Source organism: Alternaria metachromatica (assembly GCF_023757995.1).
Source record: "Alternaria metachromatica strain BMP 0045 chromosome Unknown scaffold_42, whole genome shotgun sequence".
Lineage (NCBI taxonomy): Eukaryota > Fungi > Ascomycota > Dothideomycetes > Pleosporales > Pleosporaceae > Alternaria > Alternaria metachromatica.
Window position 1 is genome coordinate 21,436 of NW_026055533.1, and position 22,562 is coordinate 43,997.

General features: G+C 54.6%; 7 protein-coding genes across 7 annotated transcripts; 2 read left to right on the forward strand and 5 right to left on the reverse strand.

Moving 5' to 3' along the window:
- Positions 1 to 695: 695 nt before the first annotated feature.
- Positions 696 to 3,344, reverse strand: J4E83_010183 (uncharacterized protein; the record flags this gene model as incomplete). The annotated part of the gene is made up of 1 exon (XM_049337065.1): positions 696 to 3,344. One exon carries the CDS (start codon positions 3,342 to 3,344, stop codon positions 696 to 698), a length of 2,649 nt encoding a protein of 882 aa, XP_049183767.1.
- A 961-nt stretch (positions 3,345 to 4,305) lies between these two features.
- On the reverse strand, positions 4,306 to 6,130 carry J4E83_010184 (uncharacterized protein; the record flags this gene model as incomplete). Its single annotated transcript, XM_049337066.1, has 3 exons — positions 4,306 to 5,155; positions 5,230 to 5,835; positions 5,901 to 6,130. 3 exons carry the CDS (start codon positions 6,128 to 6,130, stop codon positions 4,306 to 4,308), a joined length of 1,686 nt encoding a protein of 561 aa, XP_049183768.1.
- Positions 6,131 to 8,641: 2,511 nt separating this feature from the next.
- Positions 8,642 to 10,366, reverse strand: J4E83_010185 (uncharacterized protein; the record flags this gene model as incomplete). Its single annotated transcript, XM_049337067.1, has 3 exons — positions 8,642 to 9,835; positions 9,883 to 10,199; positions 10,252 to 10,366. 3 exons carry the CDS (start codon positions 10,364 to 10,366, stop codon positions 8,642 to 8,644), a joined length of 1,626 nt encoding a protein of 541 aa, XP_049183769.1.
- A 435-nt stretch (positions 10,367 to 10,801) lies between these two features.
- Positions 10,802 to 11,530, reverse strand: J4E83_010186 (uncharacterized protein; the record flags this gene model as incomplete). Its single annotated transcript, XM_049337068.1, has 1 exon — positions 10,802 to 11,530. One exon carries the CDS (start codon positions 11,528 to 11,530, stop codon positions 10,802 to 10,804), a length of 729 nt encoding a protein of 242 aa, XP_049183770.1.
- Positions 11,531 to 12,191: 661 nt separating this feature from the next.
- On the forward strand, positions 12,192 to 14,912 carry J4E83_010187 (uncharacterized protein; the record flags this gene model as incomplete). Its single annotated transcript, XM_049337069.1, has 3 exons — positions 12,192 to 12,198; positions 12,325 to 12,941; positions 12,993 to 14,912. The coding sequence occupies 3 exons, from the start codon at positions 12,192 to 12,194 to the stop codon at positions 14,910 to 14,912; spliced, it is 2,544 nt and encodes an 847-aa protein (XP_049183771.1).
- Positions 14,913 to 19,388: 4,476 nt separating this feature from the next.
- Positions 19,389 to 21,154, reverse strand: J4E83_010188 (uncharacterized protein; the record flags this gene model as incomplete). Its single annotated transcript, XM_049337070.1, has 2 exons — positions 19,389 to 21,028; positions 21,076 to 21,154. The coding sequence occupies 2 exons, from the start codon at positions 21,152 to 21,154 to the stop codon at positions 19,389 to 19,391; spliced, it is 1,719 nt and encodes a 572-aa protein (XP_049183772.1).
- Positions 21,155 to 21,413: 259 nt separating this feature from the next.
- Positions 21,414 to 22,320, forward strand: J4E83_010189 (uncharacterized protein; the record flags this gene model as incomplete). The annotated part of the gene is made up of 4 exons (XM_049337071.1): positions 21,414 to 21,437; positions 21,486 to 21,670; positions 21,718 to 22,136; positions 22,187 to 22,320. The coding sequence occupies 4 exons, from the start codon at positions 21,414 to 21,416 to the stop codon at positions 22,318 to 22,320; spliced, it is 762 nt and encodes a 253-aa protein (XP_049183773.1).
- Positions 22,321 to 22,562: the final 242 nt, after the last annotated feature.

A 22,562-nucleotide genomic window follows, 5' to 3' on the forward strand; every position in this document is an offset into this window, starting at 1 on the left:
ACCGGAGTGACAGCTAGCCTTGTCCTTGAAGAAGTTGGTCGATGGAGCCGCTGGTACAGCGGCCTGACCGGGTTGGCAGTGACATTGGTGTTGACTGCAGCGCGGCGCATGTCGGGGACGCGGCGGGCAGGAGAGAGCGCATTCACGACTTTCTGGGTAGTAGCAATTTGCATTGTGACTAGTCTATGACGATGTGAGTGTCTGGAAATGAGAGAATGTGCAAAGGGTAGGGGGCTTACTCGAATGTGTGGATGTGGTGAGGAGGCAGAAGTCGGGTGGGATCAAAATATCATATGTGTGGGTTGCGGGCGCCGACGCGCGAGTTTGCTATGGCAACGAGAAAATTCTCTATATCTCGACAGAGATGGGATGAAATTGGTGTTGGAAGTATACGCCATTATCTGCATCTCGTTTTGCGACGACATAGTCGACATGCACTGCGTTCTCAAAGTCGCGTCGACGATGCAGACGCGCTAGAGCATCAGATCGCAACGCCCGATGCGCTGGGACCTGATCAATACTCACCCATTGGCTCAAAGACGTCAATTCATGAACACACTCGTCCAACGTAGACTTGCCAGGGCAAAGCGATAGTCAACATGTCCCGCATTCAAGCTTAAAATGCAGTGATGAGGCTAACGACTATCATGTGGATTTATTCAGATTGATTGCACTCATGCATCCTACATTACTACCTAACTAGCAGTAAGAACAACCTTCCCACCACTCAAGCCCTCCGCCTTCGCCTCAACTACAATCTCCCCACTAGCACCCGCCTCGCTCCTCACGATAGCCAGGGCCATTCCGCCAAACGCCTTCCTCTTCGTCTCCGGGAACGGGCTCATGTCTGTCGGATCACCGTTATCCGTAGCAACGACAACACCCGAGCCAGACGAGACCTCAAAGCTAATCTCATCATCCGCCATCGGAACCAAGACACCGTTCTCGTCATGCACGGAAACAGTGATGAATGAAAGATCATAGCCGTCACCAGTGATCGTTGTGCGATCGGCAGTTACGTTCAGCGACGCAGCAGAACCTGCTGTGAACTGAGATGCGGTAGCCCATTCGTTGCCGTCCTTGTATGCGACGACGCTGATGTTGCCGGGACGGTACTTCACACCATCCCAGCGGAGTCTGTAGTCGTACTTTCCCCTTGATTGACGGCCTGCGGAGATACCATTGACGAAGAGTTCTGCTTCGTCACCAGAAGTGTGAACATGTACGGGTGTGATCTCGCCGATGCAATCTTCGGGCCACGTCCAATGGGGGAGGATGTGGGCCATGGGTAGATCTGGTCTCCAGCGTGCTTGGTAGAGGTAGAAGCGATCTTTCTTGAAACCAGCCAAGTCGATGATACCGAAGTAGGAACTGCGGCTTGAGTTGTCGTATGGGGTGGGTTCACCGATGTAGTCAAATCCAGTCCAGACGAACTCACCAGCGACGTATGGATGTCTGTCTTGCTGTTCGAAGACTTTATCGGGTGATGCGGCCCATTCAGGTGCGTAGAGATCGTACGAAGACACAATGTTGTTCTCTGGGTCTCCGCCTTCGCCAGGTCCGCCGCCTACGATGGCGCTCTTGTTTGCGGTGATGGGGAAGAGGTATTTGCCGCGAGTGCTGAGTGCTGATGCAGATTCGGTGCTCCAGATCATCTTCTCGGGGAATTCTTGTTTGAAGCTGGGAAAGGTGCTCACCCAGGAGTCTCCTTTGCCTTCACCCTGATAGTTCAAACCAATGATGTCGATAACGGCTGCTATTCCAGTAGTGGCGTTAGCGTTGTTCATACCGATGGTCACTTGACGGGTAGGGTCTTCTTCGTGAGCTATGTCTTGGAGTGTTCTGCAAGTCTCGGTACCAGTAGAGTTCCTTTGTTCAGGAAGCTCGTTGCCAACACTCCATGAGATAATAGAGGGGTGGTTGCGATCACGGCGAATGAACGATCGGAGGTCAGGCTCGTGCCATTCTTGGAAGATGCGGTGGAAGTCGTTCTCCACCTTGGGAAAGTTCCAGGTATCGAAGATCTCATCCATGACCATGAGACCGTATCGATCGGCGAGATCAAGGAATTCGGGGGCAGGCGGGTTGTGAGACGTGCGAAGCGCGTTATTTCCCATCTCTTGTAAAATTTCAATCTGCCGTTCCGCAGCCCTGGTGTTGAAAGCTGCTCCGAGAGCGCCCAGATCATGATGATTGCAAGACCCTTGTACGTAGATGCGCTCACCGTTGATGAGGATACCTTGGCTCGGGTCGTATGTCACCGAGCGGATGCCAAATACGGTTTCATAGCTGTCCATAGGCTCTCCGCCGACTGATACGGTGGAGATAGCGACGTACTCGTTGGGCTTCTGGGTAGGTGGCGGTCCCCAAAGCTTTGGGTTTGGAACTGTTACCGAGCCATGTACTGCTTGTTTAGAATGGCCTGCAACGTCCGCGTTCGCTGCAGCAAATTTTGCGACAGCTTCACCAGTAGCTTGTTTGGTCGCCGCGTCGCGCTCGAAGACTTCGGTAACAACTTCAACACGTTGACTGCTGTTACCCTTGTTCTCCAGATCAAGGACCATCTCGACAGTAGCTTCCGCCTCCGAGATACTAGGAGTAGTGACGTAGGTTCCCCAATGTCCAACATGCACTGGGTTGACAGTGACAAGCCAAACATTACGGTAGATACCAGCGCCCGGGTACCAGCGCGATGAGTCGAGCTTGTTGTCCAGGCGAATAGCGAATGTGTTCTCTCCAGCCTTCGCGTAAGGAGTAAGATCCAGACGGAAAGAGTTGTAGCCGTATGGCCATCCACCAACAAGGTGACCATTCAGCCATACCGCAGCATACGACATAGCTCCATCGACATCCAGAAAGACAGATTTGCCAGATTGGAGGACTTCGGCATCCATGGAGAGCGTGCGGCGGTACCATCCGATTCCATTGATCGGCAAACGACCAAGACCTCCCTCAACGCCCGGAGCGTCGAATGTACCGGAGATAGCCCAGTCATGGGGCAGCGAGACAGCTTCCCACGCGGCATCGTCGAAGCTCGACTGAACATAGCTGACATTGGCGCCGGGAGCGGCACCAGATGGTCTCTCGTACTTTTCTCCAGTGATGAAGTCGTTCGCGCAAGGTAGCATCCACGGCTTCAAGCCCTCATAACTCAGGCCATCTGGATCCGAGGTGAAACGCTCAAATCGCCAGTCTGCGTTTAGCGAAGTGCGTTGACGGCCTGATGTTGTAGATCGTGGCTTAGACACCACATGAGCGGCTGCGGAGTCGAAGCAGATTGAGAATAAGAAGCCGAGGAGTAGGATGCTGTACGAGTTGTACAGCGCTCGCAAGGAACCCGTCATCCTGGTGGGTGGTGATATGTTGGGGAATATACCAACTTCAGAACTAGCTCATCTGATGGTTGATGGCACCGATGCTGTCACTAAGGATGAGCGATAAGCGTGAACGACGCAGACGGTAGATACACAGCTTACTTTGTACCCGAGCAGAACCATACGATAAGATAGAGCACACTACGGGTCATTTCCCTCCGTCCCATGCACACACTCCGTCATAAACGGAAGAAACATAATGGTCGGCCCGTCTGGGCAGTACATAAACCGCTGCCCGTAGAACGTTTTTCGCAGGACATTAGCCTACAGAGGTACTTCCCCGCCATGCAGCGTGCGGGGTGGCTGTCTCGGCGATACTTGGCCGTCGGCTTAAACTGTCTTTGCACAGAACGGATCCACTTGCCATGGTGAAGCTTCCGGATAAGTTGCGGAGGATGAAAATCACGGTGGTTCAGTGGTGAGCTTCGGTGGTAGTGACGTCGCGAGCTAAGCCGGATAAGGTCATCGGTCCGCTTGCTATCTCCGCACGGTCCCGCAAGCGGGGTCAGCGAGGTGCTTCACGCTGGGGGGTCGTGAGAAGGTGGTGATGATTCGAGTCTAAGATATATAACCACCATTTTCGAGCCAGTTAATGAAAGAACGGAAAAGTAAAGAGTCGAATGGGACGCCGACCAGGTACCCGAAATTCAAGAGATGAGGAGGCAACCATCGCATCGTAAGAGAGGACGAGAAGGAAAGTGTGAACAGCACTGCTAGGGAGGAAATTACCGGCGCATCTCCGCAACTTCACCACTAGAGGACTTCGACTCCTCAACTCGGTCCTTATAGTCGTTATGGCCAGTGTAAGGTTCAGCGACCATGGGCGCAGGAGTTCCGCCCACAGCAGCATACCTCTTGCGCCTACGGAAGAAGCTAGAACACGCCGAATTAGTATCTGTTTTCGTATCGCAATGCTCGCGAAAGGTCAGACTTACATAACAGCACCGATTATAGCAGCCAGGATAGGCAGAACTAAACCGACGCACACACCAATAATGACCTTGTTGCTGACACCTCCAGTCGAGCCATCAACAAGATCATGGACATCGTCGCTACCATCTTCGTCGGGTGGAGCGACATAAGGCGTCGGGCTACCGGTCATGGCCTTAATCGACTTGACTTGCGAACCGAACTTCTTAGTCGCTGGCACGTTTGTAAACACAGTCTCGGGAAACGTGGGAGTCTCGCCAGAAGGGACAGCTGTAACGAGGGACCGTGTGATCGTTGCTTTGGTGGAAACTTGCTCGTTGTTTGGACACATGGCTTTGTTCGTGGTCCTACAGCTCACACCCGTAGTAACAGTCGTGGTCGTCAGAGTGATGGTTTCGAGGTCTTCTCGCTTGTCGACTCCCGTGGGTGACGGTTCCACAGAGGGCTTGCTAGTAGCTTCGATGGCGCATGCCTCAGCAAGCGTTGTGGTGAAGATGGCTGTAGTTACACTTGCGACTGGACCCCAAGTCATGGCCTCAATGAAGGGCATATCGACCTCAATGGATGCTCCGGCCAAGGCACCCAGTGCAAGGTTGTACTCTTGGATGACCTTCAACTTGCAGTCGTCGTCATCAGGCACGTAAGTGATGTTCGTGACAAATTCCGCAACGTTCGCGAAAAGAGCGAGCTCCACACCCGCGGTTGCACTGACATTTGCGACATCCAGTAGCGTAGGTATATCAGGTTTGCCCACTTCAATGCCGCAGTGTACGCCGACTCGGAGTATAGCTGCAATAGAGGCGCTGGCGCTGACAATTGTGACGGGTAGGAACTCGAACTGACCACCGTTGCTGTCAAGAAGTTAGTAGAGAGTTACAACAATTTGGCGCCAGACGGAATGGTGTGGGGGTTAAGGGGTACTTACAAGACCATGTTTGAGACAGATTCACCGAACATGGCGATGTCCATCGCAACACCATCGTCAAGCTTGACGTGGAAACCGCTACTAATGTCGATCGCCCCATCCACTTTCAAGATGAGGTCAACTTGGAGCACCAAACCGAGCATGAGTGGGCCGACCTTCATGCCAACAGGAGTATTGGTAGCGTAGAGGTTGATTTCGTAAGCAGCTCCAGCGCTCAAGGCAGTTTCGATCTCTAGGTAAAACTCCATGCCATCGAATTGGAAGCGTAAGTTAGCTTCCTTGATCTCCGGCACAGTGATGTTGAAGTCGAAGGGGAATGTTGGGAAGGCAAAGTCCTCCGAGTCAAAGCCGTCCTGGACATTGATGTACACTCCACCGGCATAGTCGCTCAGATACTCCGTGAAATCATGGGCGAAGGCGAGGGTATCGTTCTTGATGTCGTCAACAACACCTTCGATCAGGTCGCTAGCATTGAAGTTGTCGCCAATTGTGAGTTCGGCCTTAGCAAGGCCTTTGACGTAGCAAGTCTGGCATGTGACTGTAATACCAGCCTTGATCTCTGAATTCGTGGTTCTGTTGTTCTCAGGAAGTTGACTAGACGCCTCGCTGTAGAGCAAACGTTAGCTTCATGCAACGTCGGAGCCACGAGATGAGTTCGGCGGGGTACCTACACCGACAGCAGGGTGGCGCCGCTCCAGCTCCTCTCCAGAGGTAGCTCAGCTGTGAAGTCTTGACGTTTCTGTAGGCCAGCTACGGCGAGCCCTCGCCGAATCGCATGCCATGTATCCTCGGTAGTGGTGCCAGGAGTATTGCGAACCTGTACCGCAGACTCGAGCGATGCGGCTACAGCACCAGCCCATGCGATTGCACATGACAGGAGAAGGACGCGAAGAGAAGCCATTGAAGCGATGAATCAAAAGGCCCGAGACTGGAGCAAAATCAGGCTGAAATGGAACGAAAGAAGATGGTCAGACACCAAGATTTGTTACAATCGACATGAGACCAAACCTACTCACTTATACACCACCCTCCCTCACCCCACCACAGTACATCCGGGTATGTACCATCAGACGGCACGAGGCTTTGCGGCGTGGCACAACCGGGGGCCGAATATGCGGGATGCAACCGAAAATGCTTCAGTACACTGCTTCGCCACCAGCACCATACCAGAACCGGCGATACTGTAAGGAAGAGCATCCTTCGGACTTACATCGACTAGGCTCTGGTACATCTGCGACGGTAATCGTGACCTACTTTGTACTTTGTGTGTGTGTCTCCCGGTAATAAGACATGCAGGCTACGATACATTCCCCGGTAGATTGGGGGAGGACTATGAGTGGTAGGGACGGTAAGCAGGGTGTTATTGGAGTACTGAGGGGAGTAGAGAGAAGGCAGATCCAAAGCCAAGGAGTGGATACGAGAAGTGTATGCATCTCGCCGTTGTGGTGAGACTGTGGATGTACTCAGACTGCGCTCTCAACCTCAGCCTTGCGGCCTTGACTTCGCAGATACGATCAAGCAGTGCCGGTATGCGGAAATGTCTCGGCCCCATCATGATGGCCCCCATGAAGAGACCGAACCCGTGGGGAGATAAGCAAGGCTGGCGCAGATAGTATCCGTATACTATTTATGGGCATACACATCCACGGAGTCGAAATATCTAAGCCTTCCAAAAGATATAGGCTGAGCGACTTACTACACCTACCCCGCAGCGAGTAGCTGAGAGGCGTCGCTGTGATGGTTGCTGTTCCCCTGGCAAGCGATGCAGCGCTTTGCGGCGCAGTAGATGCATGGCACATATTTTCAGAACACTGCAGCGAGTGAGTGACCCCGCAGTGTTTCGAGTTGAAAGCCATGCAGAATCGCAGCCTCTACTAGGTTGTCGTGTGTGCATCTCTCATGCTTGGAGACTGCGGCGTGCAGGGACGGGCGAATCAGAGGTTAGAGCTGGCTTTAGCCGTATCTTCCAGAATGTTGATCTCCAGGTGCTTTGTCGTTGGATGTAGTGCTACATGACAGTACCTAGGTACGCTGTTCTCCGATGTCGATGGGTGCTGCGCAAGGGGTGTCGAAGTACTTTGCTGTTGCTGCCTTTAGGCGCCCGCATGATGCTTTACAAGGTGGGAGGGCATCGGTAAAGCCTGATGCATCTGCGAAGCTGTGCGATTCTGCGAGACGAAATGAAAATGACAACAAGACGGCGATTACATAGGAGTTGCAGAATGGGCGGAGCGCAGCTTCCCCAGACCCGCGTGGGCACGCGTGAACCCGCCCATTGACGCTAGCCCCATTCCTTCAGGGTCCCTTGGCGCCCGAACGTCACTCGGGGCCATGGCAAGTCGCGTATGAAGGCTGCCAGACGATCCCGAGACCGCCTCGAAGACACTCTCAGCACCCAGCAAGCCCGAGAAAGAAGCCTTTTACACTCCGTATTGACGCGACCGCACGCACCTTGACAAACAACCGTCCCAACCCCAAAAGCCCACGAAACTCAGGCCGGCGCCTCCAACAACCCGCAACGATGTCGCAAGCCTACGAGCGCGAACAACAGAACAATTCCCGCCTCGATGAACTCGCCTCGAAAGTTTCTGCGCTGCGGGGCGTGACGATAGATATCTACGATAATGCGCGCGATCAACATGTCATCGACAGCACAGTACGTTACCTGCGCATCTCCTGCGCATTCACGCAACGTCTTCCGTCACATCACTTCCATTCTCTACATAAGCCTCTATTCCCATGAACAGTCCAACAAGGAGCACGCCCTTCACGGAATTCCACCCCCATATGTCCCTGCAATACCCCCTGATCCGTCCTGGTAATGGTCCAACAAGCCGCCTCTATCTCGACTTTCAACACCCACTACACGCCCGCTAACATCTTATGCTATAGAGCGACACCTTCTCCTCCTTCGGCACATCACTCAAAGGATCCGCTACACGCCTCACACGCATGGCTTCATCGGGGAACAAAGTCGCGATTCTGAAGTTGGCGGGGATAATAATAGGGACGGTGGTGGTGTTGTATTGGATTTGGCATTTGATCTTTTGAGGAAAGGTAGAGTGCGTGAAGATGGGAGTTTATACAGGAACATGTCACAGGATGGTCGCGGTGCGACGTCGCGGGAAAAGGCTGGGAGAGGGCATAAGGTTGAGAACGCAGGCGACAACATGGGAATGCTGGCAAAGGTTACGGGATGGGCAGGCAGGAATTACGTGTCACAGAGGGCACGGCACGGGTCATATGCATATCTGGTGTTTTGGGGGCATGTCTATTGTGGTTTCGATTCAGCGGTCTATAAACATCATACTATGTACATTACACTCCATCCAGAGCCGCATCTTGTTTCACGCTCTGAAGGATACGAATTAAAGTACGTGTAGCATGCAATCACCGATCCAATACACCACTTCTATTCCCAAACATTCGAGAAGAGATCATCGCTACCACCACCGAATCCTCCTGCAGGCTTACTTTGAGTGGTCGTGGTGTGAGTTGTAGTAGTCGTCTGCGTGGTTGTGGTAGGTGCGGCACTGCTCCAACCACCGAAATCGTCGTCTTGGGTTACTTGTGGAGCGCCCCAGCCGGGGGTTGTAGGCTGAGCGTGTGATGTTGTGGATGGAGCCGCGGGCTGGCTAGGGGCAGAAGAACCCCAGACGTCGTTGCTACCCCATGCGTCCATGTTCGAGAACCCTGAGTAGTTTACGGTCGCAGGGGCGGGCGCAGCTTTGGGAGCGGGTGCTGGTGCTGGTGAAGACAGATTGAATGCTGAGCTCGCTTGTGGCGATGCGAGTGGTGGGGAAGTGACCCTTGGTGCAGGCGCCGGTGCAGAGGGCATAGACAGGTCCAAAAGGTCGTTCATGCCGCTTGCTGCAGGAGCTGCAGGCTTGGATGGGGCGGGAGAAGAGAAAGCGCTGAAGTCAGCCATACCGCCCGACGGACTCATTGTGCGGCTCTGCGATTGGGTCTGGGGAGCAGGCTTGGAATCAAAGAAGTTGCCGCCACCACCAAACATGTTGGAGGAAGAGGTTGAAGGCGGTGACTTTGCGCTGGAGAAGCTGTCGAGGCCGGAGAAAGGTGAGGGTTTAGCTGCTGGGGCAGGGTTGAAAGACAGACTGCTAAAGGCATCGTTCATGCCACCAAAGGCCGACTGTTGGGGCGATTGCTGGCCTTGGGGCGACGCCAGTCCGCCGAATGAGTCTTGACGTGCATGCTGCTGGGGCTGGGGTGGTGCGGCAGGCTTGGAAGCGTATAGCGATAAGATGGACTGCTTGAGATCTGGTCTGGACGGCGCTGCTGCAGCAGGACCTGTGCTAGATGGACGAGATGGTGCCGCAGAAGACGACCCGCCGAGGAAGTCCAATCCCAACAACGAATCGCCTGCCTTGTTCTGTTTCGGTGGGGCTGTCTCTGCCTTGGGAGGCCCTCTGGCTGCAATCGGGGGTCCGGTGCTCGGTCGCTGAGGAACGGGGTCGTCGCCGAAAAGGTCGATGGTTGGCGACGGCTGTGCTTGTCGCGGGGGAGGGGGAGGCTGGCTGGAGCTCTGAGCTAGGCGTTGCGATGCGGAGCGTTCTATTTGGACCTTCTCCTGAACCTTCTTCAATGGCTATACTTTGTTAGTTGCTATCCCGTGCAGCTAGCCTGGCCACTCACAATATCGTCATCGTCCGCCTCTAAAGTCGAGGGATCGGGCATAGGTCCCTCCATGACCCATCGCTTCGACTCGTACTTTGTGCGAATGAAGTTCTCAATCTTTGCCTCGGACGGCACATGGCCAGGCGCCAGTTTCGACTCCCAGTACTTGTTCGCTCGCGCATTGCCCCATTTCAGCACGCTCTGGAGTTGCTCGTCGGTCCAGGTATCGAGGTCGACCGACTTGACTTTGCTGATATGTGTTCCCATGCCACGGTGGATGCCCGAGCACCGAATGCAGATGAAGACGCCCAAGTTCCAGCTGGCCCATCGTGGGTCTGCGGTAGCTGTCAGTAAAGGCGCATTATTCTGAAATTCTGTATAACTCACGCTTGTTCCTCTTGCAGTCGGAGCATGTCTTGTTGCCCTCGAGCTTCACCAAGTTCTTGAGCGTGGCGCGATTCTGTTCCGCCCGATCAGCGGCAGGGTTGGGCCGTCGCGACATTGTGGGGTAGGATGCCGTGTGCGGAGTTCGTGTTGGGGGTGCCGAGTCGTATTTCAACGCGTGTGTCTAAGAAAGAGCAGTAACTCGCGAGGGCACGTGTCAGTCGAGAGTGGAAGTGGGTGAGTGGGGTTAGGTTGTCTCATTCGTGCCTGAAGCGTTTGGTTTCTCACCAATGACGCTCGCCTTGGCACTCGATACCGCCATCTCACATGTCAGGGGTTTGGTTTGGGCTGCAAGTCGTTCGAAGTGTTGGAAAAGCAAGATAGATAATTGTCTCTATGTGATGTCGTATTTGTATGACAAGGACAACCCTGCTTGGACTGAACGCATTGCTGCTTGGAAACGCCTCCCCGGGTATCACAATGGTGTAATGCTACAATATAGTACATGCGCTGACCACCAGAAAGCCTGTTATATGCAATGTAGTTGAAGAAATCAAGCGGGACGGAACCTCCAGTCGTCCCAGTCTTCGTCGTCGGACTCGCTCTCGCCATCTTCTTCGACGGCTTGAGGCGCTGGCGCAACGCTCTCTGCCTCGACTGGTGCTCCAGACTTGGATCGCAATGCTTCCCTCTGTTCCCGTAGCCGCTTCACCCTCTCTTCAAGGCCTTCCATCTCCTCGAATTCGTCTTCGAGCGCCCGCGCAGCATCCTCTTTCTCGCCCTCCATCTCCTCGTCCCTCCTTGCGCGTTGTGCACTCTGGTCTTCTCGTGCTTGTGCGGCGATCTGGGCGGCTGTCATGGGCGCGGCCTCGATGACAGCGCCCGAGTAGGCGGATCTCTTGGGCGGTGGTGACATGGGCTTCTCGGCGTTCATCTCGTTCAGGAAGGCATCGAGCTCTGCTTGGGCTGTGGGATCGAGTTGGGGCTCAGGCGCCTTGGGTGCCTCTGGGGGCTGGGTATCTGGTGTTGGCGCGCTTTTCTGGTCTGCAGGTGCCGGCGCGGCTTCCTCTCCATCCTTTGCAGCTCCAGCATCGAAGAAGCCCGCTGGTACACCAGCCTCCTCCTCGGTTCGCGTGCGTTTCCTCTCCTCCACTGTCTCGTCTGTAGCCTTGCGCTTTTTCGACGCGGGTGCCGTCGCAGGAGCTGCCGATTGCTTTTGGGGCTTTTGCGCCTGCTGCCGTGCTGCGCGCTGTTGTCGCAAAAGAGCTCGTGCGTCGGCCATGGTGATGCAGGTGGTTCTTGCTCTTTTGGAAATATGGGTCGTCGTGTAGGTGCCTATAGTGTGCGATTCCGCCAGTGTCCTTGTTCTTGTTGAGACTGGCTGGCGCTGCTCCCAGTAGCTCTGACGCCAGCCGCGCAAAGGGTCCACAGCTCGCTAGTGGCCAGGATTACGGCAGCCAAGGCGTCGGCAAAACGCTGTGTCAAAGCTCCACCTCCTCACTGACACCACTCAGTCCGACACCACACGACACATTGCGACTCCCACTGGCAACCCGCACCCGCCCACTGCTGTCTTCTAGTGCGCTCACGACCCAGCGCATGTATTGAGCTTCCATCCCTCGCGGCTGACATCTCTTTTGCGCCCACACACCGCGCGGCACCGGCTCCGCATTCGGCAGGTACGCGCAAGAGGCAGTTGCGACTCATAACCGGCAGTCGCACAACGCATCGCGCCTTCTGTCTGTGCAGTTGGGCAGGAGCGCTCGCTCGCGCTCGTTTACTAGTTAGAGGCGGCTCCATACTTGGTGTCCGTCTGTCCGCAGTGCGACGCGCGTAAGGCAGGATTGGGGCTTCCGTAGAGACTTTTTGAATCTTGTTCCGCAATAGCATAAGCTGCACTCGTGGTATCGTCTATATTGAGCCCATCACCCGTGTCCGACACCATGGCCGGTAAGCAGACACCATCTACGCGCATCCGTCGCATCAAGCCACTGAGTCGCGCCCCTCATGGCACCCGCACCACCACGCGCACGCGCACCCCCAACCCTCACACTGATGCTGATATTGCCACTGCAGACGAGATCCGCCGCTCCGGCCGTGCCAACAAGGGCCACCACACCAAGAACGCAGATTCCCTCGACGAGCCCTCCCCCGCTCCCAAGGCCAAGGCGCCACCAGTTCCGGAGAAGAAGGGACAGGCGCAAAGCAAGAAGGGACAAGCAAAGGCTCAGTCACAGCGCGCGCAGTCGACGCAGTCCTCCCAGCAAGATGAGGAAGAGGAGGACGCCATCATCCGCTGCGTCTGCGGCGACCAGCGCGACATCCGCGGACGCCAGATGATCTGCTGCGACAGCTGCGAAGCCTGGCAACACAACAAGTGCCTCGGCCTTCCCGAGGGCGACTTCTGGGAGGGCAAGAACTACTACTGCGAGCAATGCAAGCCCGAAGACCACACCGAGCTGCTCGCTGCCATGGCGCGTGGAGAGAGACCGTGGGCGCGCAAGAAGGGCTCCAAGCCCAAGCCCCGCCCCAGCGACGTCAAGCAGGAGGCCGTCTCCGAGAAGGCCAGCACGCCTCAGCAGTCGGCCACGCCCTCACAAACCGCTCAGGCCCCAGCCGAGGCTCCCACGCCCACGCCTGCCCCCCTCACTGTGCCTACACCAGAGGCCTCCAACGGACATGCAGAGTCAAAGGTGTGTCATTGTACACTAAACAAACTGTCGCACGCTCACACCTGTAAACAGGAGACGAGTCAGCCACAATCGCCACTTGGTGAGAAGCGTCGCCATGAGCCTGCCACTGAAAAGGCCAACGCGAGCAAGAAGCGCAGAAAGTCCAGCCACCACGAGAGCAAGCCTACCCCCCAGTCGGCCCCAGTCGGCGACATCGACTCGCTCCCGCAAAACCAAAAGGCTGTGGCAGAGAAGCTTCGGGACACACTTGCACCGTTGATCAGCACCGCCTCGGAGACCAGGGCTTTCCGCATACCGGATGGACAGACTGCCAAATCCCTCGCCACCAAGTACACCCTCGAAATGAGCCATGCCGCTTTCAACCTCTACGGCGAACCTACTGGATCGTCTTCGCCATACTTCACCAAGATTCGTACCATCATGTTCAATGTCAAGAAGAACACGGTGCTTGTGGATCGCCTCCTCTCTGGAAGCTTGAAAGCTGATGATCTAGTCAGTATGGAGGCTGGAGAGATGGCGAGCGAGGACAAGCAACGTGAATACGCCGCCATGCGCGAAGCAGCCGAGAAGCAGATGATCCTAACCGAGGAGGCCGGACCGCGACTACGCAAGACACACAAGGGCGAGGAGATTGTCGGCGAAGACAACTTCGAGAACGACCATGACGACTTTAAGCAGCCCACACTCCGCGAACGAGAGAGCATCACAGAGGACACTGCGATGCAGTCACCATCCGGAACACGCCCTCCAGAGAGTCCCGCAGGTGTATCACGAAGACCTACAGAGATTGACACGGCCCAGTCTGAGCACGCGCGACGAGCATCGGCCAACTTCGACATCAACTCTGTCTTCGACAAAGTTCGATCGCCACAGCATGATCAGCAGGCCTTCCTACAGCGCCGCCAAAGCTCAATGCACATGCAAGACAAGCCTCCGGCTGCAGTTGATGACGCCGACGTCGACCGTTTGCTCAAAGACGAAGACAATGATGTTGAGATGTCAGGATACTCCTCGGACCCGACTGTTTGCTGGCAGGGCTCCATCAACATGCAGTCAATGGAGCCTTTCGATGCGGTCGCTAGATTCGTCGCTGGTGGTGACTTCGGCCAGATCGTGCCATGGGAGAAGCTGCTGACCAACACTGTGGCGATCCAAGGTCGCATCGAAAGCGCAAAGGGAAACGACTACATCCAGAACATTGGTCACACCGAGAGCCATGAAGTTTCCATCCTGGCCGTCAGCCCTGTTACAACGGATGGACGCACCATCATGGACCATCTGTATGAGTACTTCCACTCACGGGGCAGATGGGGAGTGGTACCTGTCGAAGACAATGACATCCTGCGCGACCTCTACGTCATCCCCATTGAGGAGGGCGGCAGCAACCTCCCTCCTTTCATCGACATGCTCGAGTACTGCACTATCGAGACCCCTCGCAAGGAACACATGTTAATCCTAGCCATGGTTGCCAAGCTTCCCGAGATCAAGCCTCAGCTTCCACCTACCCAACACTTCGAGCGATACCCAGAACAAGAGATTGCAACTGGTCAAGTCGCCCCGCCTGTTCTCAACAACGGCCCATCGCCGCTTAGCAACCCTCACGCACCTCAGTTCTCGCCTGTCAGTGCTGCCTACCCATCAGGCCAATACGGCAACCCGTTCGCCGCACCGCCTGCAAACATGGTCCCAGTCCAACAACCCACGCCACCCGTTAACGGCCCGCCGCATCACCAGATCCCCAAGGCACTTGAGATTCTCGGTCCATATATCGATGCGCCAGTCATTGTCACGATCTTGGGATCTAGTTTGTCCCAAAACTCTGTAGTCTCGGAACTGCAGATGATCAACCTGAGGCATATCGTCGAAACGGTACCGGAAGCACGCGACAACATCACAGTTCTCACGAACCACCTCCGCTCGAAGACCGAGTCGAATGGCCAACAGCAGGTACAGCCATCTGGGGCCCCGTAGGTAAGGGTATCAGGAGCGCTGGCCTCTTTGCGCATTCACAAGCGCTGAATTCGAGAGGAGGAGCGGGGGTTTTCAGGTTCGGTGTTTTGAGGCGCTTGGATGGATGTACAGGGTTTCTTGTAACAAGGCAGGGCGAGGCCGGTATGCGGAAGTGTGGGCGGCGCTCTCTTTCTCTTGTATTTGATACCCACATGTGGTGTACCCTGTTTGTCCCATGCGATGAGGCAGAGACGGTTTCTGCCATCCATTTACCTCATTGTTTACGTGTACGCTCATTGCTTCTTTCTGTTCCAAAATACACATACTGTTTCGTTCAAAATGATGGCTCCTCGCACTGCTTTGTGTAACCTGGCTAGCTGATGGTGGTAGTGCATGCTATGCGGTGTCAGGCCTCCAGCTAAGCCTTTTTTCATCAAGTGATCTCTTGAGGCCATGCGGTAAGCGAGATTGACAGTTCGCTGTAATCTACGGTTTTCTGGCTTTTTTGACTTTTCTTACTATATGTAGTAATGCAACAACCCCTCCTTCGTCTACCCTTGTCCAACTCATACTCTCATCGGTGACGAACCTTAATCCTCGCCCCGTTCACCGGCATATCTGCAGGTAGACTCCCACACACAGGCATCATACCTAGGTACCTACCTACCTGGGTACACAGGAATGCGCAAATCACCCCTCTTCGTGACCATGACGCGGCATGCAGAAGGGTGGATAAGGTGCATTTCCGCATCCCCGATGTCTTTATATGCAACTGCAATCTACACTCTTCCCTCGACCTACTCGATACAGTGCGTTGAGCTTCTTGGCACCGGAATGGCGCATATGCGGGTTGTGTCCATGCCACATCCATAGATCCATACCTTTGCGTCAAGTTACTGCTTCCGGTATATTGAGTGTGTTGGCACGGGGTGTAACGTGTGATGCAACGGAGGTGCGCGCATGCATGCTGTGTGACTCTTGCTTTGACTAGGTAGATTGATGCCTAATTATGCCGGCTGTGCATGGCTCGCAGGAGGATCTAGGATCAACAGTATACTTAGAAGTTACTGAATGTAGTAGAGTTGGCGGGGTAGGGACGGGAGGGACAGACGCTGTATAACTGTTGCGTGACAATTGACGTGGACGAACTGCAGGACCTACGATCAACACTCACTTGGAAATTGCTGTGTTGAGTAGAATTGGCGGGGTAGTGACAATTGCACATGTCGTGTTAGTGACATGCTGCGGTGTTCCGTGCCCAGGTGGTGCCCAGGTGTGGAACGCAGGCATCGACACGCGGCTACGATGTTGCTCGAAACGGTATGTTGAATGTGTTGAGGGAGCACAAACAGAGGAGGAAAACGCGGTGTCACACCCTGGGAATCAACAGTCAACTGAGAACTTACTAGATACAGTAGTTTCTCATCTGCAGCTTGCTGGTCTGGAGCGGGCAAGGTGGTACTAGGAGGGCACAGCAGTTGAGAAGACTTGTCGTACTCATGCAAGCACGCCGACCTGGACATGCATAGTGTCACGCTGTAATCAATGGCAAGTCATAAACTTTCCAGATGAGGTATCTTCGCAGCTGCAGCTCGAAGTTCTGAAGCGGACAAGGAGGAACAGGGAGGTACGGAAGACCGGAAGTGATGCAGTGCATAAAGAACTTGGTGCGGGCATCTGTCTGTAATCGATGGCCAACCGTGAACTTTCTACATGAAGTATCTTTTCGAATGCAGCTCGCTGGTTCAGAACATTGCACGGTGAGACCAATACTTCCAAGGTTCACAGAAGAAGTACAAACGAGAGGCAACCTAGACCCGAGGTCTCGGGTCGTCACCTCGTGGCCCTTACTTCACTCGCGGCCACCGCGATCAACAGCTCCCTCACAAACATACCTATCCGAGTAACCCAGCCCTGTCTGGCGGCCGCCATTGGCTCCACAGGGCCAGTGCCCTTCCTGTGGGTGGAATCGACGGTTTTTGCAAACCTTCCCAACGGGGTCGCCAGCCCTGCCTCGCACTTGCGATTGGCCCTGTAGGGCCAGTAGCGGCTCCACACTGCCCTGTTTGCCAAGACTGCCGTGATCTACGACCGCTCGCGCGAATTACCGCATGCGGTGCCTATCCCTGCCGGCGACGTTGCAATTGGTTCCACAGGGCTGGGAGCCCCGCAGTGCCCTTTCTGCCGCGATCGATGGTCTCTGAGTAGTTGCCTAACGGGGAAAGCCGTTCTAGCGCCAGAATTGCGATTGGCTCGCAAGCGTCTCGCCGGTGTCCCACGCACGGGAGAGTGACCGGCAGGCGTATGTTGACATGTGCGATGCCAACGCAGCACCATACAGTTTACGCATCGTACTTCGCACTTCGCATGCAGGGAAGCGGATCAAGACGCAAATAGCGGAAGATCAGTATCGCATCTAGACTCCTTCGACGCCGTTCCGCCTGGAGCGCTCAGCTCGAGTGTCTGCGGATCCATGTATCCACGTAACGTATTCCTCCTCTTAGAGATGTCTAGGGAAGGCCTCATCATCTGCGCAAGAGTCGGGAGCAATACGATGAACCGAGTTAGACTCCCAGCAAATGACAGAAACAGAATGAGAAAGAGAATAAGAACGAGACCGAGATTCAAGGCCCTCGCGTCATCGTCATGAGCCGTTATTCCAACCTACACTACACCCACTAGCACCCTCATACGCACTGCTCGAGCAGAACCCCCCCAACGCGAACGCGAGACTGTCATCGACACCTCCTCCAGCAACTACCGCATGCAGTCGTTTCGTATTCGTAGAAGAAACAACGCAGCTAAAGCAAAACCACCGACCGCGAACAACCGCACACACCGATGTTGCGCGGCACCTTCCCTTAGCGTAGTCCTCATGTAATCAGTAATCGGGAGCCAAAGCGAAAGCGAGCCTGGGCACGGTTCCTTGTAAGACACCCGCTCCTACCACACGAGACTCGCGAACAAACCAACGCACTGGTACGCTACTCCTTCCTTTATCTCAACTCCCGGATACGAAGATAGGGTTTTTGGCGGAAGGGAATGCGAATGCGGTGCTGTGATCAATGGATTACTTGTTTGGGGAGGTCTTGGAGGTAAGGCACTGTAGGTTAAGGTGTGGAGAATGAGGCTATGGCGTGGGATTTCGGATGATTACTTATTTTTCTTGGAGGTAACGTGTCGGTGGATACAGGGGTTACCCACGGCGGAAGGATGCGAATCCGATGCTGGAATCGATGGATGGGCGCGAAATTACTATAGTTGGGCAGTTGGGAAGACGAGATTAGTGATAGAGAGTTATTGTCCCTGCGGCGATCGAGGGATCATGGATGTAAGGTTGATATCGCCAAGGAAGGTTTGAGTATGAGTACGGTGGAGACGTGGGAAGGATCCGAAAGCGAGAACTCTGATTGGAACCGTGACTCCGAATGAGAATGAGAAACAGAACGAGAGGCTGTGATCGATAGCATTCAAGATAACTTTCCCATCGCGGTAAGCAGTGACGCCGTAGAACGCGAGCACGAGAACACTAAGACCAACTCACGAAAAGCGAGATACCTCTCGTAAACACGAGCATAGGCCAAGACAAAGTATCGCCGTGAATACATGCAACCTCCACTCAGGTCCCACCTGCATCCCATCTCATCTCATCTCACCCGATCTCTGCCGTCCCCACTCACTCCACTCAGCCCGACACCAAGACCGACATTTCTGATGAATAGAATGACGGGATTAACGTCGCCAGTCCCAATCAACACGCTCTCACGGAACAGCGAAAATACTGAGATTATAGTGTATCTTGAAATTCAAAAGCGAACATCGAAAGAACGTCTTCCGACAATTCTACAAGTCTTTCATTACTACGGATACGTATGGAAAATCAAATAACCACCGTGCCATCAGCAACACCGACATCAACCCGAGGCTCAGAAATGTATATAGAACAACCGTTACCTACTCTGAATCAGTAACTCGTCAGGATGATTTGTTCATTGTCCTTTTCATCACCGCCTCGCTCACACCCAGACCGAAAAGAATCCGATGGAGAAATGCTTTCGAAGAAATATATCCTCCATCAAACTCTTTCATATCCCATCAAGTCTTGAAGACGATTAAACCACCAGTAGGGGTTATGTCGCATTCAACGCTTTTTTCGGGACTACTCTTGTAGGGGGGACAAGGGGTAGGAAGAGCCAAACATCAATTCATACATCTCTCACGAGGAGGATGTTTGGGTCTGGGGTGATGGGAAGAGTAGTTGGAGGAAGGAGAAGGGGAGCTGGAGGGGATTATATACGTGGTGCAGGATGTGCATGGGCGTGGGTGAGCATGTGGGGATGAGACTTACGCGGACGTATGATGAAGAGGGGGATTGTAAGGCGTACCACCGGTAGACTGACTGCGGAACCAAACTCTGAAAACCCTCAATATGCAAGTATTATCTTGATAACATCGATGTAAGTTGAAGTTCAGCATATGTATTACGTGCATGGGTATCTACTCTTTCAGATAACTCTTCAAGCCCTCTTTCCCTACATTCATCGCTCGCTCAATCTCGGCTTCTTCTTCGCGTAACCTGCCTTTCCCATAGGCTAGATCGCGCTCTTGCTTTCTCTTCTCCTCACGAACACGCCTCTCGCGGTCTGCGAGCGCTTTCTCGCGTCGTTCGCGCTCGGCCCACTTCTTCGCGCGTTCTGCTTCTTCTTCGGCGGAGTAGACGACGCCTTCAGGTGCGGGTGGTAGTGTGGAGATGTATGTGTTGATGAGGCCTTCGCGTGTCGATGGTGGGAGAGAGATGTAGCAGAGATCGCTTAGTACGGCGGAGGGTAGGGTATCGATGGTTGTAGAGCGGTTGAGGAGCGCGAGAGGCTGAGCCCGCAAGAGCGCCGACAGATCGGATTTCAGGGCGGACGATCGCATGGCCAGACGCTTGATGTGGTCGCGGTATAGCTTCTCTTTGTCTTTGTCTGGGAGCTTGGTATCCTTGAGCTCAGGTTCTTTCTTGTATTTCCGGCGAAACTCTGGCCAGTAGAGCTTTGGTGTTGCATGTTTGTCGAGGAAGGCCAGGTACGGTATCCGAGGGTCTCGTTTCGCTTGCCGGGCTTTCTCTTCCTTGAGGAACTGGGCTTTATCTCGCGACCATTCGTTGAAGCATTCTTTACGCGCTGCCATGTTCGGGAGAGCCTTGTATCGGTCGTCGTCAAATAACACACCGTCCTCTATAATCTTGTCCCAGGGTGCAAATGGGCTGACTTTGGTATCCTCGAGGAGCTCCTTGAACAGCGCTTTGCAGTCTTCTTCGGACAAAGCAGGCTCCTCCTCGTCGAATTGATCGTCGTAGCCCTGATCCATCTCCATCTCCTCCATTTGTGCCAGTTGCCATGCAAGATCATCGTCTTCCTCGGGTTGTGGGTCTCCAGACGGTTCTTCGGTGCGCTGTCGTTTCTGTGCATGCCCTGACGCCTCACCCTCATCGTCCGTGACCTCCACCTCTTCATACTCCTCATCGTTCTCCATACCCTCCTCGCCGTCCACTTCGACTATCTCTACCTCCTCTTCCGCTTCTGCCAGCTCCGCCTCGATCTCAGCCATAGCATCGTTCTCCTCTTCCACATCGCTTGGCTCGCCCCGTTCCCTGCGTTCCTTCTTTTCGCGCTCCTTCCGATCGAACTCGACAACGGCAGTCATGACATTGGGCGGGAACTTCCAGAAACTCTCATTCGTGTCCTTGTTCCACACAAAACGTCGTCCGAACTTTGTCTTGACCAGAACCCATGGCGCGCAGTTTGGTATGTCCTGGCGATGCTTTGGCCTATCATCGCGGTCTCTTCTTCGGTCGTTGAAGCTGTTCTGCCCTCCGCGCATCCCTCCACGATGCCCACCTCTTGCTTGTTGATGCGCCCCGCCATGTTTGGGGAATTGCTTCGGCGCGCTCGCGAAGATGAAGTCGTTGATTGAAGGCTGAGGCTGGGAGGCAGTTTGCGCTGTCTGACTATCGTGGCCAAGGCCGTAATTCGAAGGCGCGTTGTAGGGTGCGGGTGCAGGTGGCGGCGTTGGATTATGGTATTGCGGAACCTCTGCAACAGGTCGCGTATATGTCGACTTATTTAATTCGGCATTGTAGTAGTACGAGTGGCCTGTGATGTTAGCGGAAGCATATGACGCAAGTAGGAGCTGTAGCTACCTGAGGGCGCCTTGTGCTCTGTCCAGCCTGGGGGAAGCGGTGCAGCTGGTGCAGGCGGTCGCACCGGTATGTCCGACATTGTGATGTCGCGTGCAGCTAGGAATTGAAGCTATTCAAGTCTTGCGAAAAGAGTTGGTGATGGGAAAGTTGGTGTTGCGCGCGCGATCCAAAAACTGGTCGGCGCCAAGCAGCCTGAATCGCCGACGCGCTGCGTAGGAGCTTGTGCCTGGAGCTCTCATCAACACCAGCCCACGCCCCGACTTCCCCGCCGCCCTCTCCCTCGCCCACTGCTGTCTACACCCCCAATACCACCCAGACCGCCAGAGTAGACCGCCATCATGTCACGGAGATACGACTCCAGGGTACGATATACCCGCAACCACGGCCAGGACACTGCTAACGGTGCATAGACGACCATCTTCTCCCCCGAAGGTCGCCTCTACCAAGTCGAATATGCCCTCGAAGCCATCTCGCACGCCGGAACAGCGCTAGGTATCTTGGCCCAGGATGGCATCGTGCTCGCCGCAGAGAGGAAGGTCACCAGCAAGTTGTTGGAGCAAGACACATCGGCCGAGAAGCTGTACATCTTGAACGAGTGCGTGGACCGTCAACATCTTAATATCATGACTAATGTCCTTTCAGTAACATGATCTGCGCCGTAGCAGGAATGACCGCCGACGCCAACATCCTCATCAACTACGCCCGTCAAAACGCCCAACGCTACCTCCTCACCTACAACGAAGATATTCCCTGCGAGCAGCTTGTCCGCCGCTTATGCGATCTCAAGCAGGGTTACACGCAGCACGGAGGTCTCCGACCGTTCGGTGTGTCATTCATCTACGCAGGATGGGACCCCCAGCGCCAGTTCCAGCTCTACCAGAGTAACCCCAGTGGCAACTACGGCGGCTGGAAGGCTACCAGTGTCGGCGCGAACAACGCCTCTGCGCAGAGCTTGTTGAAGCAGGACTACAAGGAGGAGTGCGATCTGAAGGAAGCGTGCGGGCTTGCAGTCAAGGTGCTCAGCAAGACCATGGACTCGACTAAGCTGAGCAGCGAGAAGAGTACGTTCATCATCTCACTACTATTTCGGGAGAGTACTAACAATGCATAGTTGAATTTGCGACAGTAGGAAGGACAAAGGAGGGCAAGATCTACCACCACCTGTGGGGAGCGGACGAGATCGATGCTCTGCTGAAGGAGCACGGCCTGGCCAAGGCTGAGGACACCGAGATGTCCGAGACATGAGCAACACGACCAATGCACGATACGAACAGGCGCAACGGAACGGCCTCTGCATGATAGACGAGGCTTGTAGTATTCCATATCAGGTGAGAGCTATGTGGCATCTCGTAGCGAATCTCACTTCATCATGATCCGTTTGCTGTGTAGACCCGACGTAACTTCTCTCTCGCTGACACGTGCATCCAATGGAGGCCTATACGCGGCAGTCGCATGTGACGGCATCGTAGCTGCCTCTTCTGTTGTTT